General features: G+C 42.8%; 1 protein-coding gene across 1 annotated transcript in view; it reads left to right on the top strand.

Moving 5' to 3' along the window:
• Positions 1 to 15,808, top strand: part of Slc7a11 (solute carrier family 7 member 11) — a 71,619-nt gene extending 55,811 nt beyond the window's left edge. The window contains exons 7-12 of the mRNA XM_021196489.2: positions 3,455 to 3,578; positions 5,414 to 5,517; positions 6,323 to 6,419; positions 8,363 to 8,512; positions 9,944 to 10,121; positions 15,356 to 15,808. Coding sequence (XP_021052148.1) covers positions 3,455 to 3,578; positions 5,414 to 5,517; positions 6,323 to 6,419; positions 8,363 to 8,512; positions 9,944 to 10,121; positions 15,356 to 15,420 — 718 coding nt within the window. The 3' untranslated portion in view covers positions 15,421 to 15,808. The remainder of the gene's footprint in view (positions 1 to 3,454; positions 3,579 to 5,413; positions 5,518 to 6,322; positions 6,420 to 8,362; positions 8,513 to 9,943; positions 10,122 to 15,355) is intronic.
• Positions 15,809 to 16,188: the final 380 nt, after the last annotated feature.

The following is a 16,188-nucleotide window of genomic DNA, read 5'->3' as shown; positions in this document are numbered from 1 at the left end:
CAATCATTTCAGGGTTCCAGGTCAGTAGCTTCAAAGAATGCAACATTCTCCTGGGTGAGTCAGCCTGGCTAGAGATACCAATTTAAATGAAGCAGTGGGAAGACTATCTAAGATGTTTTTGAAGACAATTTTCAACTAATACCAATATCAGATACACATACGTATTGCCCGTTGATCAGAAAAAAACTAATGCGTGATGGTGAAAGGTTCTTGAGGATGACGGAACTCTTCTCACCAAACTTGTGTTTTGTTCACCATAGACATGTTGGAACACAGGAGAGAGCGGAGGGTTTGCAGGTGCACACTGTTCGCACTTACCACGACACTGACACTTCTGTTTCTGTTTAGGACCGATGGCCAGCTCTCAGTAATTTAGAAGCTTTGATAACCCACAGCCTCTCCTCTCCTTCCTCTAATCAATGTTTCCTGTGCTGCTGGCCTTCCTCTTGGGTTTCTAACCAGGCTTATCTGCCCTCTGCATCTAAAGCCTCCAGGAAGATCGCTCGGATGTGGCCTAATAGCTTTTATCAGCTCACCCAGTGGCTCTTGTGCTTTAATACTTATAACCAGGACTTAACCACAGGGTGCCCAGCCCTGATCGGGTCAGCTGCTCGCCTCTGTGAAGGACGCTATTTATGCGGAGGCGACCACGAAATCTGCCCCACCCCCACCCCTTCCCACAAAGTGGAAAGGAACCTGAGGACAGTCAGCAATGCTAGTGACTGTAGCCACAGTGTCTCCAGGTCCTGTGGCTCTGTTTGAACTAATTAGAGAGAATCATGGTATAGTGTGCTCCAGGTCATAACCTTTCTCTTTTTGTACTCTTATCTCAGGGTCTTGTGAAGACTTCCCCTCCCATCCCCCCAGAGAGCTACCAAAGCGCTTTTCTTAATAACTCATTACAACTTATTTGACAAGCATGTTGATTCTTCTCCCTTTTATATACAAACACATCTGGAAAAATTCATCAAGTGAACATTTTCCTTTTAAACAACAACAACAACAACAACAACAACAATAATAATAATAATAAATGATGAGACCATTCTCCCGGCATTACCAATTGGACTCTACAGAAATGTGATTTAAAAAATAACTCCCTGACTCCCCCCCCCCCCCGCTTTACAGCAAACCTGTGAGAAATGTACTCTTGGTAAGACCTTTTCATCTTACTTAATATTCTACGGTTTAATTTTCACAAACATTAGTAGAGCTAAGGAAGCCGTACATGCTTCAGGGATGCAATGCCCTGATTTCAAGTTAGGTCATGCACACATCCAAATCCCGGCTTCTACTTTCCAGCCTGGGTATCCTTGGACAGTTACCCCAAAGACTCCATTTCTTCGTAGATAAAACAGTGCTTATATTTCCAGCTCACAGGATTTTCCAAGGATAAAGTGAGGCGGATCTGTAAAATGCTTAGTAGAACATTGTGTGCTGGGGTGGGTGGGAGGATTGGGGGAGCAGCCAATGGCTGGACCGGCTGTTGCTTTGTTTGGTAGTGGCACAGTGAGAAAGCAGGGCTAATCTAGAGGGCTAAGCCTGCCCTCTGCTAAGATACTGAAAGCCCCATTGAGGACCACTCAAGCCAAGAAAGGCATGGAGGCTGGCTTCAAGGTGCTAGGGGGAGGAGGCTCAGTTCCATGCTGGAGGTCCATACTCCCAAGTTTTACAAGCATTTCTCTGCTATTCTTCAGAATGATATAGTGTGATCTTACTTTTTTTTTTTCCTTGAACAAGTTAGTCATCACACTGCACTGAGCAAGGCCAACTCAGCTTTTATTAATAGAACCTGACATACCTTAGCCAACCGTGTGCTGGAAAGAAATGGAAGGTCTGTTCTAGCCTTTCTCCGTGTATCCATCTTTCTTTACAGAAGGTGCGTACTCTCCAGGTGAGGCTACTATGCAAGCGGAAAGATCCCAAGTTCAAAATAATTCAGTGATCAGCTAGGAATGGGAAATCCACATTCTTCCTTCTTACCCCTCTGCTTTGTCATCCATTCCAGAGACATAGAATTCATCTTTAATTGTTCCACTGCCTTGTATTTCGTTGGCTCGGTGACTTTTTTTTTGATTTAAATTTAGCACATACCAATTACGGCTAGCAAGGTCTGTTCTGGTGCTCACAGGGAAATTCCACAGGACCCTCTTCACACTGGGGATGGAGAACATCTGCTGCTTTCATGTTCCAATGCCAGGATTTAGAGGTCAAGGCTGAAGGCTTTGGGGATCAGGGCAAGTGTCAGGCTGCAAGCAGAGTAATGAATGGCCATTGCTGACTGGCTGGTTTAGCCTGTTCTCAGCAGGGGACATCGCTATTCGGTATAATGAGCTGGGACCTAGTGTGTTAAACACATCTAGCTTGGCAAGGGAGGTTGGGCCATGCCTTTCCCCTCCTGGTTCTGTGCTGCATTTTCATCTTGGAAGAAATTATATTGAGGTCTTCATTAGTGGCACCCTGCAGGGTGGAGCCCTTATGAGGGCTGATAAGCAGGATGGCTTTACAAAAAAAAAAAAAAAAAGGCCAGCTTTAGTGCAGGGAGTTGAGGGTTTAAGTTGCCTGAACTGGAAAGGGTCTGAAGAGGCGATTATGTTAAGCAAGTAATGTGTATCGGTAACATGGAATCAAATTATGAGGGTCAGTAGCTTCCTGGCTTTCCCGCTGCATTAAATGAAGACATAAGATTGCATTTGTGCTGGGTAGTTCTTGAGGCCACACAGTGTCAGCACTGTCCAGTCGTCCATACTTCACAGCACGTCACCTCTAATTTCATGGGATTATCTGCCCGGCTGCTTTATTAGATGCTCATGATCTTGAGAGTCCTTTGAACTCACAGCAGGGCCCTGCACAGTCATTATTGTGAACACTTCTCTTACATACGACATTCTTCTTATTGCCGTCATTTTTACGAAGCTGGCGACAGCCCACCCTCTTGCTTCCAACACTCTGCCCTTACTTGTCCTGCACCACAATCCGCCGCCGCCGCTGCCTCAGGGGAAAACCCTGAGTGTGAGAGATGCTTTGGAGAACTCCCTTTCAAAAGCTGTCGGTGTGGTGGGTGGATTCATAGTGGAAAGGCGTGTGGTCCTCAGGTCAACAGCGTCAGGATCACATAGGTGCCCAGGAGTGATGCTGATCCCATTAAATCGGAAACCCAGGGATGGGTTAGGTGGCCTGTGCTTTATTTAACAAGCCTTGGGGGTGATTGGGAGGATGGCGTGGCAGTAACAGTCAGGGTGTAAAGAACGGGATAGACCCATATATTTGGGGATAGAGCAATAGACAAGACACACAGAATGCGTGCCCCCGCGGATCTCACTAAGTTGCAAGGGTACTCTGTTCTGATAAAATGTTCCCTCATGTGCCAACAAAGCCCTCGGTTATGGCTGGTGTCTCGACATCCATCCCAGCATCTGGTCTTCTGTATGCTTTGTGTCTTTGTGTCTTTCAGAACCATCCCCCTTGCCATCTGCATCTCCATGGCTATCATCACGGTGGGCTACGTACTGACGAACGTGGCCTATTTTACAACCATCAGTGCAGAGGAGCTGCTGCAGTCCAGCGCTGTGGCGGTGGTAAGTCTGCATTACAGCCGTGACACTTTGAATTCCGGTTAATGAGTCGATGCAGCTTGATCAAGGCTCCTTCCGGGAGAAAGTGTTCTGAAGTTGGTAATCTTTTCTTGACCTGAATGATAAGATCTTGAAGATTTAGAGCACACCTTACTTGATATGTGTTATAACATACAGCTCACCTCTGCCATGCGTGTTCTCTTTGTTATTTTCTTTTTTTAAAACTCCTGAAAAGCATGTTTCTATAAAGCTGCCTAAAACTTCCATCAAGGCCTTCTTACACAGAAGGAATATCTTCCCAACATGTTTCAAAGGACAGGTGGGGTTGCTGAATGGACATCAATGCAAGTTTTAGTGTGCAAAGTATTACCCACGCTTCTCATGTCTGGTTATAAACTTTTCAAATGTTGACTTGAATCCTCTCCCCAAAGTAACATTCTAGGAATTTGAGGAAGACCATGATTATTGATCTATTTGTAGCATAACCTTAGAATAGCAGTGTTGGGATATTTATACATTTGGGAACAACTAGGCAATTAAATGTTAAAGAGATGTTCCTGTAATACTTAAAGATGCCAGTGTGCATTGTAACTCCCTAAGAGCTACATTCATATAATTACAAAGCATTTCCACAAGTGTATTTGACACAGGAACCATATTTGTTTCCAAAGAAAATGCTATGAGACTGCTTTTTCTGAAACACATACTTGCGTTTGTTCAGACATTTTAACTTGAAAGAAAGAATTCACTCATTAACTCAAAGCCAGGAAGGGTGAAAACTTAGCAACATCCAGTGACACTCCCACCCACCAAGGGGCAGTTCCTTTTAACATGGTATCACTTCCTATCAGCAGCACCCACAGGGAACGGTTATCTCCTGTTGTGTGAACCAGTGTCTGAGGTCACAGTATGAAAAGGGCTTTGTCCACTGCCGTGCTGTCAGGCAGTGAAATGTACAAAGCTTCCGGGTGTCTGGTCAGTTGCCTCACATTTCTAGGCAAAGGGCAGCACTAATTTGTGGAGAGCATAATGGGGTCTGTTAATTGCATAACACCAGCTGCATCAGGGACAAAGAAAAAAAAATCCTATATTAACGAAAAAACAAAAAACAAAAAAAAAGCATCCTTTATACAAATGTACAAGTCTACCCCCCCCCCCCCGTGACAGCCTAGGAGGAAAGCTTAGAACTTCGCCTACCATTTATTTTATTTATTCATATTTTCTGTCGCTTGTCAGGATTGGAATTTTGTTCTAGCCTGTTACAGGAAATCCTGGAAGGAAATGATGGCCTCCTAGGGTGGGGGGAGGGCTGACTCCATAAACAGGTTCAGCTGGTAGAGCTTACAGGGTAAAGAACCTTCAAACTGGCTCACTTCTGTGATGAAATGGTCAACTTGTCTATTGTTTTGATTTATCCTCCAGCACTGAGGTTGGCATGGGAAACAAGTACCTGTAACACTCGCCAGTGTGTATCTTTACCTCTTCATACAAAGGTGGCTTTCTGGGATTGCAGAACAATTTCTGTCTCTAAATGTAGAATTTCCTCTTATCGGAGGCGATATTTGATAAAGAGTCAGTAAACGGATCGTTGCTTTGGAGGGACGGAGAAGGCGACTGTTTAGACCTTTGCCCACAGGTCTGGGGCAAGCAATGCCTTGGTACCCGCTGCTGGTGATTGTCTTGTGGAGTCAGTTTGACCCTAACGAAAAAGAAGGATTATAAAACATTCACGTAGCACCAGGCTAATAGAAAGTCAAAGAGCAAGTTTGGCCCAAATTGTTTCATTTTATTCCACTTTCGGGGAAAGCATTAATTTGCTCCGTTCTTTCCTTCCTCAGACCTTCTCTGAGCGGCTGCTGGGAAAATTCTCATTAGCAGTCCCGATCTTTGTTGCCCTCTCCTGCTTCGGCTCCATGAACGGTGGTGTGTTCGCTGTCTCCAGGTGAGGGAGTTCATGTATTTTCAGAAACACATTTCTGTTTTAGAGATTGGATGTGATAAGGATAACTTTTAAAGAGAAAAGCAATAGTTCCTCCGAACCTGTTGTTTTTAAAGGGATATGCGAGTTCCTCACAGATTCCGGTGAAGCATGTTTCATTCCGTCCAGTAGAGGGCGCTGCGTGTCTACACATAGACCCCTCGGAGCCAGGCATGCTGCTTTTTTTTTTTTTTTTAGAGTCTACAGGGTCTTATAACGGCCTTTATTTCTAGCGATAAAGTCTTTTGTTTTCCTGAAGGTGGCACGAAAAAGAGTAAAATTGAAAGCAGAAATCGCCACTCCACCATCTGTAACCATTTTTTTCTTAGTTAGATGGTACAAAAATCTTTTTTTTTTTTTTTTTTTTGGTCTATTTCTGTTACAATTTAAATTAGAGAAATGTTAACACAATATGCATGTACATGTGTGTACATGTGCACTGCATGTGTGCTAGCTTGAACTGACACTAGCAATCTAGCACTGAATTTGCCAGCAGCTACTCAAGTATACGGAGAACTCCACGCAGCGCAATATTACTATTGTTTTTCCTCGGAGCGCTATAAGATACTTCCCAGACTCTATATGTCCCGAAAGGAGACTTATGATGAAATCTGCTCTTTGTCTTCAAAGCACAAACCAAATGACCAGATAAGAAATGTTAAGATGCCTAGCATGAGAAAGATTCGTCCATATTGCTTCGGGGATTTAAGAATTTTACCCATTTGAATGATTAATTCTATAGTCAACTTCACCGTTTTACTCCCCGCAGGTTATTCTACGTTGCATCCCGAGAAGGGCACCTTCCGGAAATCCTCTCTATGATTCATGTCCACAAGCACACTCCTCTGCCAGCTGTTATTGTTTTGGTAATGCATATTAACAAGTACATGTAGATATAACCTCACAGAATGGTTAGGAAGGAGGGGATGGACCAGACATCCCGATTCACCACTCATTTGGTGCTCCGTGTGTCATTTTCTGGGAGGCCAGAGATGCTGCCATGGCTTGCTTCCTCGGTGTGCTTTTGATGTGTACCAGATGCCCTGGGATATGACCCACCTTTGCAGGAAAAGTTCCGTTTCACCTTTGCAGAAATTTGTAAGGTGTGAAGGGAAATGAAGGATGTGGTTTCTCTCCTTGGTGGAGAACCTCAAAGGAAAGAAAAGGAAAAAAAAAAAAAACCCCACAAGGTTACAATCTAAACTCCAGACTCAGAGTTCAGCTGAGAGGAGACTGTGCAAAAATTATCCATTGTCTCCTCCTGGCTCCTGCCATACAACGTAATTCAAAGCATAGATAAAACACCAAGCAGAGAAATGGTTCTCCAAGAGTAACTGAGACCTATGAGAGTGAGCCTTAGAGAGAAGAAAGAAAACCCCTACATGTAAACTGAAGCTGTGGAATTCTCTAGGCTGGGAACAATATTTGTGGAATGTGGGATACAAAGGTGTAAGAGCTCTCAAATCCCCATCAGCAATGCTACGGTCATTTTTTTTCCCCCTCTGATTTTAGTAACATTTTTTTCTGAACCAGAATCTGCTGTCAAGGGGGCCCTGGGTGTTTTTTTTCTTCTTCTTCTTCTTCTTCTTCTTCTTCTTCTTCTTCTTCTTCTTCTTCTTCTTCTTCTTCTTCTTCTTCTTCTTCTTCTTCTTCTTCTTCTTCTTCTTCTTCTTCTTCTTCTTCTTCTTCTTCTTCTTCTTCTTCTTCTTCCTTCTCCATGCATTTAATTTGTTTCAGAATGTTTCCTTGAAATTTCTTTTGAAAGTACGCATACACTCTGTGCACAGTCTGGAAGCTAACGTCACTTGTGGGAACAGGATGTATTATTCCATGAAGAGGGCTTTCTTGTGACGCCTCTGCTGTGGTTCATGCTGTCCTTGGCTTTTTCAGCTGCAGAGTCCGGCTCTGGTGTTCTCTGTGTTTATTCTTTCCTGGTCTTGAGGGTCATACACAGTCAGAACAAGGGGTGAGCTGACCTGGAAGAGGTCAATGTTGTGCATTCGGGAGCCAAGAGATTTACTGTCACATGGTCGTTGCCTGTGTGGGGGGTCCCAAGAGCACTTCATAAACTCACTTCAGAGCTTAGAGTTCCCCAGTTATCTGCATTTAATATTTATGATTGGTAACTTACTAATTGATTCTGCATGATTTTGAGTGATTGGATTTTTTTGTATTATTATTCTTTGAAAACGTAGTGTCTCAAGTAAGATGTACCTGTGCACGCTGCTAGTCTTGCAAGCATGAGAACTTGAGTTTAGTCCCTCAGAACCAATGCTGGCATGGTAACTTGCCATTCATAATCCCAGGACTGGGGAGGCAGAGATAGGAGGCTCCCCGGAGTTCACTGGCCTGACAGCCTAGGCTGCGTGGCCAGTTCTAGGCCAGTGAGAGACCCTGTCTCACAAGGTAGAGATTGTCTTCTGGCCTCTACATACATTTCTAAACATCCCTGCATTTCTACACATGTGCACCTGTGTCAAGATGGACAGACACCCTTCCACACAAAAGCAAAACAACAGGAAATGCATTGTCTCCTTCCCAATGAAAAAGGAACCGGCAAAGTAACCAAACTCCAAATTCTTACAAAATTCCAACGGAAATGGGGCTCCTGACAGCATCCCCCAAAGGAGGCTGTGCTGCAGCGGAAGAACAGAATATGGAAAAGAATGGAATCTAGGCTTTGGTCAGGATGGTAGCTTAGCATTATAAGTAACTACTGGATGGGACAAGGTGATGCTATTGTCTCGTGTTACCTGTCTCCTCTCAGTTCCCTTTGATTACCTTGTCTCTCCTCCTTCTCCACCCCCAGCATCCTCTGACCATGGTCATGCTCTTCTCTGGAGACCTCTACAGTCTTCTGAATTTCCTCAGTTTTGCCAGGTGGCTTTTTATGGGGCTGGCAGTCGCCGGGCTGATTTATCTTCGATACAAACGCCCAGATATGCATCGTCCTTTCAAGGTAACCTCGGCCATCTTGATGGGTTTACATAAATCTCTCCCCTAATTCCTAGGCCTCTTTTTGTCATAACTTGATGATGGGGAGGCTGGGTAGGGTAGGGTCCTGCGGAGTATAATACTTAACTCTTGCTGGGATCACCTTCTGTTGCACTTCACTTGGGGAAACGACATGCTTTTTTAAGTATGATATAGTGAACTTGTCACAGATTTTTATCTGTGGATAACAGACAATGTTAAAAGGTATTTTTTCACATCGGGTTTTCATGCATGGCTTGGGTATGTTCAGAGAGTGGCATACCCCCATCTTCATACTAAGTGACTGCAAACAGCTGGGCTGCGAAAGAAAAAAAAAAAAAAAAAAAAAAAAAAGATTGATTAGTTAAAACTCGACCAAGGGAACTGCTTTACAGATTAGTCCTTATTGTAACTTGTTAACGTTGTGGTGGTTTTTTCCTGCTTATATACTCTAAAGCAGCAACTCTCCACCAGTGGGTTGCAGCCCCTTTGTGGAATATGAGATTAAAAAAGGTGCAAGAGCCCCCCAAATCCCCATCAGCAATGCTAGAGTCACTTTTTTCCTCCTCTGAGTTTAGTAACACCTTTGGGGTTTAAATGACCCTTTCACAGGGTTGATTAAGACCATGGAAAACACTGATATTTACATTATGCTTGATAATGGTATAAAAATTACAGTTACAAAGTAGCAGTGAAAATGATTTTATGGTTCGGGGGACGTCACCACATATGAAACTGTATTAAAGGGTTGTAGCATTGGGAAGGTTGAGAACCAATGCTCTAAAGAAACGTGAAATACCAAAGGGAAAGCTCACCACTGAGTAGATGACCATTTCCTCTACCTGGCACTTTCCTTTGGCAGGGCTGGAGAGCAGCCTTGTCATCCATCGGTCTCAGACGTCTGTGGGTCGGTGTGATCTCACTATTTATTTGCTTTTAAGACTTAGCACAGTTAATGCTGCCAGTCATGTTATCAGGATGCGACTCTAATTGTATTGGTTGCCACACGCTCGCAGTATCTTTATTAGCTGTTGAATAGGAGTTGGCCCGTTTCATTCCCATTGGGTCTTATTGTGACTCTCAACAGGAAATCAATATTCTCTGAAAGGTTTTAACATGTAGCAAAGCCACTGGCGCTCTTGACTCCATGTGAAAGCGGGTTCTAATCGTGATTATCAAAGAACCAATCTCCTAAGATGAAAAATGTAAATCATGTTGATACTTTCCTAGAAAAGAAATTTGAATAGACCATCCGCTAGAAAACACAGTTTCCTAGCTCAAGACTTGGCTCGCGTGTTCTAAAACAAGTTAAGAAACAACGCTGACCTGCTCTCCGATGACCCGGTCACGTGACTGACGCCCTCCACCGCGGTGGACTGCGCAGGCGTGAAGCTGTTTTCTTTTGGCTGTGTTTCAGGTGCCTCTCTTCATCCCGGCACTCTTTTCCTTCACCTGCCTCTTCATGGTTGTGCTCTCTCTTTACTCGGACCCATTCAGCACCGGGGTCGGCTTCCTTATCACCTTGACTGGGGTCCCTGCCTATTATCTCTTCATTGTATGGGACAAGAAACCCAAGTGGTTCAGACGATTATCTGGTAAGTCTTTTAAGCATCTTGGCCCCTGGCTAGATACTGTGTTTTAGAAAACCCATAAAGCTGTACACGGCTAATACGCATCTCTTAGAGAATAAAGCTACGAGTGGCACAATGGTCAGTTAAACTAAACGACAGCATTGTAACTGCAGCGTGAAGACAGAGACAGGAAAGGCATGCAGAGTGCAGCCCTTCGGGGGAATTAATTCTGGTGATCGTTGGCACTGGAGTTTTAGAGAAAGAAAAGCTTCTTTAGGTAGGAGTTTTTCAGTACTGCCCACTGCTCTTCTGAATCCCTTAGTGACGTAATGACTGTGCTCTTTGGTTGAACTCAGTCTAGTGGCTATGCTAACATTAAGTTGACCAATGATGTAAGGTTTGTTGGGGAGTGAGGTGGAAGGCAGCAGATGTCTTACACATCATGGCTTGTAATACTAGCTTGTTAGGAAAAGTGAGCTGAAGAGGTTTCCAGTAACAACAACAACAACATCACCATCATCAAACAAGCCAAGAGTAGCAGCTTTCTCGTGTGGTTTCTATATGTTTGCACATGTGTGAGCACATTTCTCCCAACAACCATTTAAGTAGTAGAAGCCGTTGTCCATATTGCACATTTGCTGGACATCAACATTCCACAGATGTAGCAGAGGATGGCCTTGTCGGACTTCAATGGGAGGAGAGGCTCTTGGTCCTGTGAAGGCTGGATGCCCCAGTGTAAGCGGGAGTGGGTGGGTGGGGGAACACCCTCATAGAAGCAGGGGGAGGGGGGTATGGAATAGGGGGTTTTGGGATGGGGGGACGGGAAAAGGGATAACATTTGAAATGGAAATAAAGAAAATATCCAATAAAAAATTATGGCATTAGACCTTCATCCCATGACAAAATACCAGACCCAAACATGAGAGAAGCCTTGAACATGCGTGACAGAGAGCTGGAGGCCTAGAGGAGCCAGCAGCCTTTGGGGCGGGTGGAGGAGAACAAAGCAGAAGTTCATCTGGTTGTCCGACTAGAAGGCTTTCTGTCTTTCCCTGTACCATCAGCCAGTTCTAGCTGGTCTTTCCTCTTTTCAAACGTGATCGTTTTTCGTTGTTGCCCTTCTGTGCTCGGGTAATTTTAGAGTTTTTGCTGCGTTTCTTCCTCTGATGGTGGTTTGAGTATCTCCAAGGCCATTTGTGGAAGGAACTGCTGTGGAGGAACCCAGGGAGGTTGTTGGTTCTGGGACGCTGTTAACTCTTACCAGCGACAGGGCAGAGCGCTCTGCTTTAAACTGTGATCATCGCCGCTCTTTTATCTTTATAGACGCCTTGAAAGGAAGTGGGGAAAAAGAGCAGTCCCCTGTAATTCTGCTTGATTTTCCTCTCAGGCAGCATTCTTGTAGTAAGATAAAGAAAATCCATAATATTTATTGCTGCAGAAGCAAGTATTTTCTTAGCCTTTGGCCAGAACAAAAACACACAGATGAAACCAGAGAGTCCTATAGTAGTACCCAACCCTTCCCCAAAGACATACTTTGTGTTAGAGAGAAACTCCACGTGAGCTTAGAGGTAGGCGAGTCTTGCCCAGAGCACTTGGTTCAGTAGTTTAATATCATGTTGTTTTGCCCGGTGAAATTCTCTAGTTTTTATGTTTTGTTTTTTTTTCTTTAACCTTAATATGTGTGAACAGATTAATCCTGGGAACATCTATTTTCAGAAGTTGTAACTAGACATCATTCTGGTGCATAGATACTGGTACAAGGCTAGTTGGCACCGTCAGGGAGTGTTCCAAGCGAAAGGAAGTGAGATTTTAAAAGATCTGATGAATGTCTCTGGCCACAGGATGCCAGTATTGAACCAGTTTTTTTATGTGATAGCATCTCCAAGGCTAGAAGAAAGCACTCTCTCAAGTGGGTAGTCAGATATGCAGAGAGCTTTCTCCTCTGTCTGTAACAATGGAGCAGACCTTTAGTTGTTTATATTACTTATATTTATATCATGATATAAGTGTATTTATATACATATTTATCTATATTATATATTATAATTTATATTTATATATTATAATTGTAATATATGTCTTATACAAATTATAATATAAATTATATGTAATATTATATCTAAGTTATAAATATATTACATATATTATTCACTTATTTACAGACAGACAAGCTTCTTAGAGGAGGGAAAGTGTGCAGGTTCACTCTGATATGTTTGGATTCACAGAGTAAAAGACCCAGGAAACCCAGGCCAGGGCTAGCAGCAGCCATTGAACTTGGTACCCTCTCCTTATCCACCCAAGCCTATTGCAGCTGAGAGCCATTAAAATGACTGGCAGTCAGTCCCTTTTGCTCAGGGAGAGATACAGAGGCAGCCTTATTTAAATAAAATCTTTGTTTGTAAAAAGGGAAAACTTAAGAGCCTAAGAGCAGATGCTGCCCGAAACCTGTCAAGGTGGCTTCATTGGGGACAGTCCACCAAAAGCTGGTGAATGCGTTTACAGACTGTCCTGAAGGTTAGAGATGACCATTTTAATTCATTAAGTCCACCTATAGATTTCTTAGGGGCTCAGAAGATGTTCCATTAAATAAATATAAATATGAATATAAATATATATAAATAAATGTAAATAAATACGAAAGCATTCACCTCCTTCCTTTAAGAGAACATACTGTTATTTTTAATATAATTTCTGGGGTGGGATAGCTTTGCACAGGCTCATTCAGTCCTGGCTGAATCCTCTGCGGATCCCAGGTGTGATGTGTGGATGAGATTGTGCAAAGTCAGTTGTAGCCCTGGTTTCCTTTTAGAATGACCAGGGTGGAACATGGAAACTGAAATCACTGTACGTCTGTAAGGTTCTGTCGGTTGTAATTATGGAAAACTCCAATTGCAGGTCAACATCAGCTTACCTGTATTTGAAAAGGCAGTAATAGAGATTTATTATTTTATGGCCACTAACCTTACTGTGAGTATGGATACAGAGCACTCCAAAGCCACGAGTTCCGTAGTGTTTCTAGAAGCTTCCTTGGTCCCATTGAGCACCTGTGCCAGCCCCGCTGTTGTAGGACAGCTTAGAAGGAAAAGTCGGGAAACCAATGTGTACCTCAGGCCAAATGCCTTTCTGAGCACTCCATCATAATAATCATCATTATGGCACCTCTAGGACCCCAAAGGGAGAGCTGGGGAGAATGTCAACAGAGCTGGTTAGGCTGAACCACCCACTCTGGGTCTTGGTCTTGCTCTGCTGAGAAGAGAATGGAAACTGTGCTTCCAGAAGAACACAGGGCCATCCCATTAGCTGCTCTTGTCTGGAATGGATGCAAAGTTCCCACACCAGGGAGCAAGAAATCTAAGAAGATTAGAGACCTACATTATGGGAAAACAGTAGGAAAGAGCTTTGATGAATAGAGTGGAGGACCAAATGAGAAGACAGGATGTAGAGATTAGCTTAGGAGGCTATGCAGGGGCTTGAACAGGGCTAACAGGGGCTTGAGGCCTTGTTTCTTTAACCCCATTGCTCTCTCTTTCTCTCTCTCTTTATTAGATATTTTCTTTATTTACAATTCAAATGTTAACCCTTTTCCTGGCTCCCCCCCCCCCCAGCTCCCATTGCTTTTCTTTACAACTATGGTTTTTCCTTTTATCTCATAGCCGAACTCCTATCAGTTATATCTTTGTCTACATATAAGCCCCACCTTCTCTGGACTTTTGATAGACAATTTTCCCCTAAACCTATTTTCATAGGGTAATTTTACCATGTCCTTCTCTGCCAATATGGGGTTTGATTGTTGCTCTCATGGCAGAGTGGACTGTATAAAGTACAACTTATTTAAGAAATATGTAAGGTGTAATATTTGACATAACTGTACATAAGACCCCTTTAAATAAATGTAGGGTTAAAAACAAACAAGCAAAAACAAAACATGCCCCCACCATAAATAAACCCCACGAGGTGTCCCCCGGCAAACTACCTCAGGGATTGTTACTGTATTTGTTACTTTTCTTTGTTCTGCAACAACATACCAGACAAGAGGCAATCTAAACGAGAAGGGATTGTTTTGGTTCATAGTTTGGGTGATGACAGCCCATCATGGCACAGAAGGCACAACTGCTGCAGTTTTCTGGGTGGCTGGTCTTACTGTCTTCAGCAAGGGAGCAGAGACCAAGCAGAGGCTGTCTAGGAAGTAAGGCTGAGCTATAAAGTCTCCAAACCTGCCCTCCAGTGGGGGTATACCCCCTAAACCTTACACAGCACTCCTAAACAGTGCCAATCAATGGGGACCAAGTGTTCAAATGAGGGACATTTAGCATCACCAGGAGGAGCAGAGACAAAGGGTAAAAATAGCTTTTAAAAATGTAGTTCAATATTGCTTGCAAGGGCTTGTTAGAATAACAGATCATCAGCGAAGAGAAAAGTGTCTGGAGGGGAAATGATTTGGGTCTGGAACCTTTGAGAGGATGCTACATAAGCTTCTTTAAGAACAGGAGACTTTGGAAGATGTTCTATGGGGACTGATGACAAAAAGAAAACAAGAAGGTCCCTAAAACCACCACCACCAAGCCCATTCTCCTCGCTCTGTGGTCAGAACATATTCTTAAAAGTAATACAAGACGGGGGTTATTATATTTTGGTGTCCATCAGAGTTACCTCTTGCTGGGTTAAACCTTTAGGAAACTGAGACCTTGCCTTGAAGCAATATCTGAATTGTGGAGAGTGCTTAATGTAATTGGTCTAAGGACCAGACCTTAGTGACCCAAATTAGTTCAAGTTTCTCATTCTATTCATGAGACAGACTAGGTCTTGATAATTAAGTTAATTTGCTGAACAGTACTACAGATTAGACACTGGAAATACTATTCTCCTTCTGACTGTTCTGAGAAATTCATTATTATCCCCTACGTAAAAAAAAGAACAAACCCATTTTGAGCTGAACATGAAGAATCTTTGTAAACATTTATTTATATCTTGGTCCCATTGTCTCAAAATATTTTCAGCCTCCTGGTTCATAAATAAATGTTCTTATTTGAATGCAAAATATTAATATATTCGTACTGAGAAAGCATCATGGGAAGTTGTGGTAGTGACAAGTCAACTAATTGAGGATGATAGGATTGTAATGAAGTCAATAATTCTCGAAAGTGCTCTGTGAAGAAGGGAGCTGTGTCTTCTCAGAATTCATCCCCAAATAATTCACATTTTGCTATTTTTAATGCCGCTGTGATTTTCATGCATTTTAATTTCTCCTTATTTCTTTATAGACAGAATAACCAGAACATTACAGATTATACTAGAAGTTGTACCAGAAGACTCTAAAGAATTATGAACTTAATGCATCAAAAGCTTGGCCATCTGCCCAGGACTGAGATACAAAATGGATTTTTATTTCAAGAAAACACAACGTTGATGATGGACTAAAGAAATCAGTTATCTCTATTCATATCCTCTAGCGTATTCAAATTAATTTCTGAGCAACTTACTGGTAACTCCATGTATTTGTAGCAAGCTAATATGCAAGTCACACAGTGAGGCAAGCTCACAGTTTTTGAGTCTAGTGCCTGTCTGCTGGGGGGAAAGGAAAAATCCTAAGGGCTTTGGCACCTGGTCTATCATTCCTCTACCACATTTCTTCTCATGACTGAGAACCTTGAATTGAAGACCAAAATGGTTTGTGTATATATGAGGTCTGTAAACATAGCTTTACCTACTGGGGACATCTATACTGTGAAAGTATTTTTTTTTTTTTTTTATTTTTCTGAAAAAAAAAACTGTCATCATTGTAGCAAAGAAGGTAGAATGACTTTGATATTGACCTTGGATTCTTTTCCCTTAGTGATCAACATGGCTGTCACTTATCTTTTGATGGCTTATACTCAGAGCATCAGAACAAAAGATGAGGGAGTAGTGTGTGTGTGTGTGTGTGTGTGTGTGTGTGTGTGTAGCTTGAGATCAAATTCAGGGCTTTACAAAAGCCAGGCAAGCACTCTACCATTGAGATACATCTACACCCTGATTTTCTTAAATGCATAAAACAAGTATTTCCAGGGGCTAGTATTTATGACACAATCCTAGGAACTATGTTTGAACTAAAATC

This window comes from Mus pahari, chromosome 4 (genome assembly GCF_900095145.1).
Source record: "Mus pahari chromosome 4, PAHARI_EIJ_v1.1, whole genome shotgun sequence".
Classification (NCBI taxonomy): Eukaryota; Metazoa; Chordata; class Mammalia; order Rodentia; family Muridae; genus Mus; species Mus pahari.
Note: the sequence above shows the minus strand (reverse complement) of the source record. Positions and strands in the feature narration are given on the sequence as shown.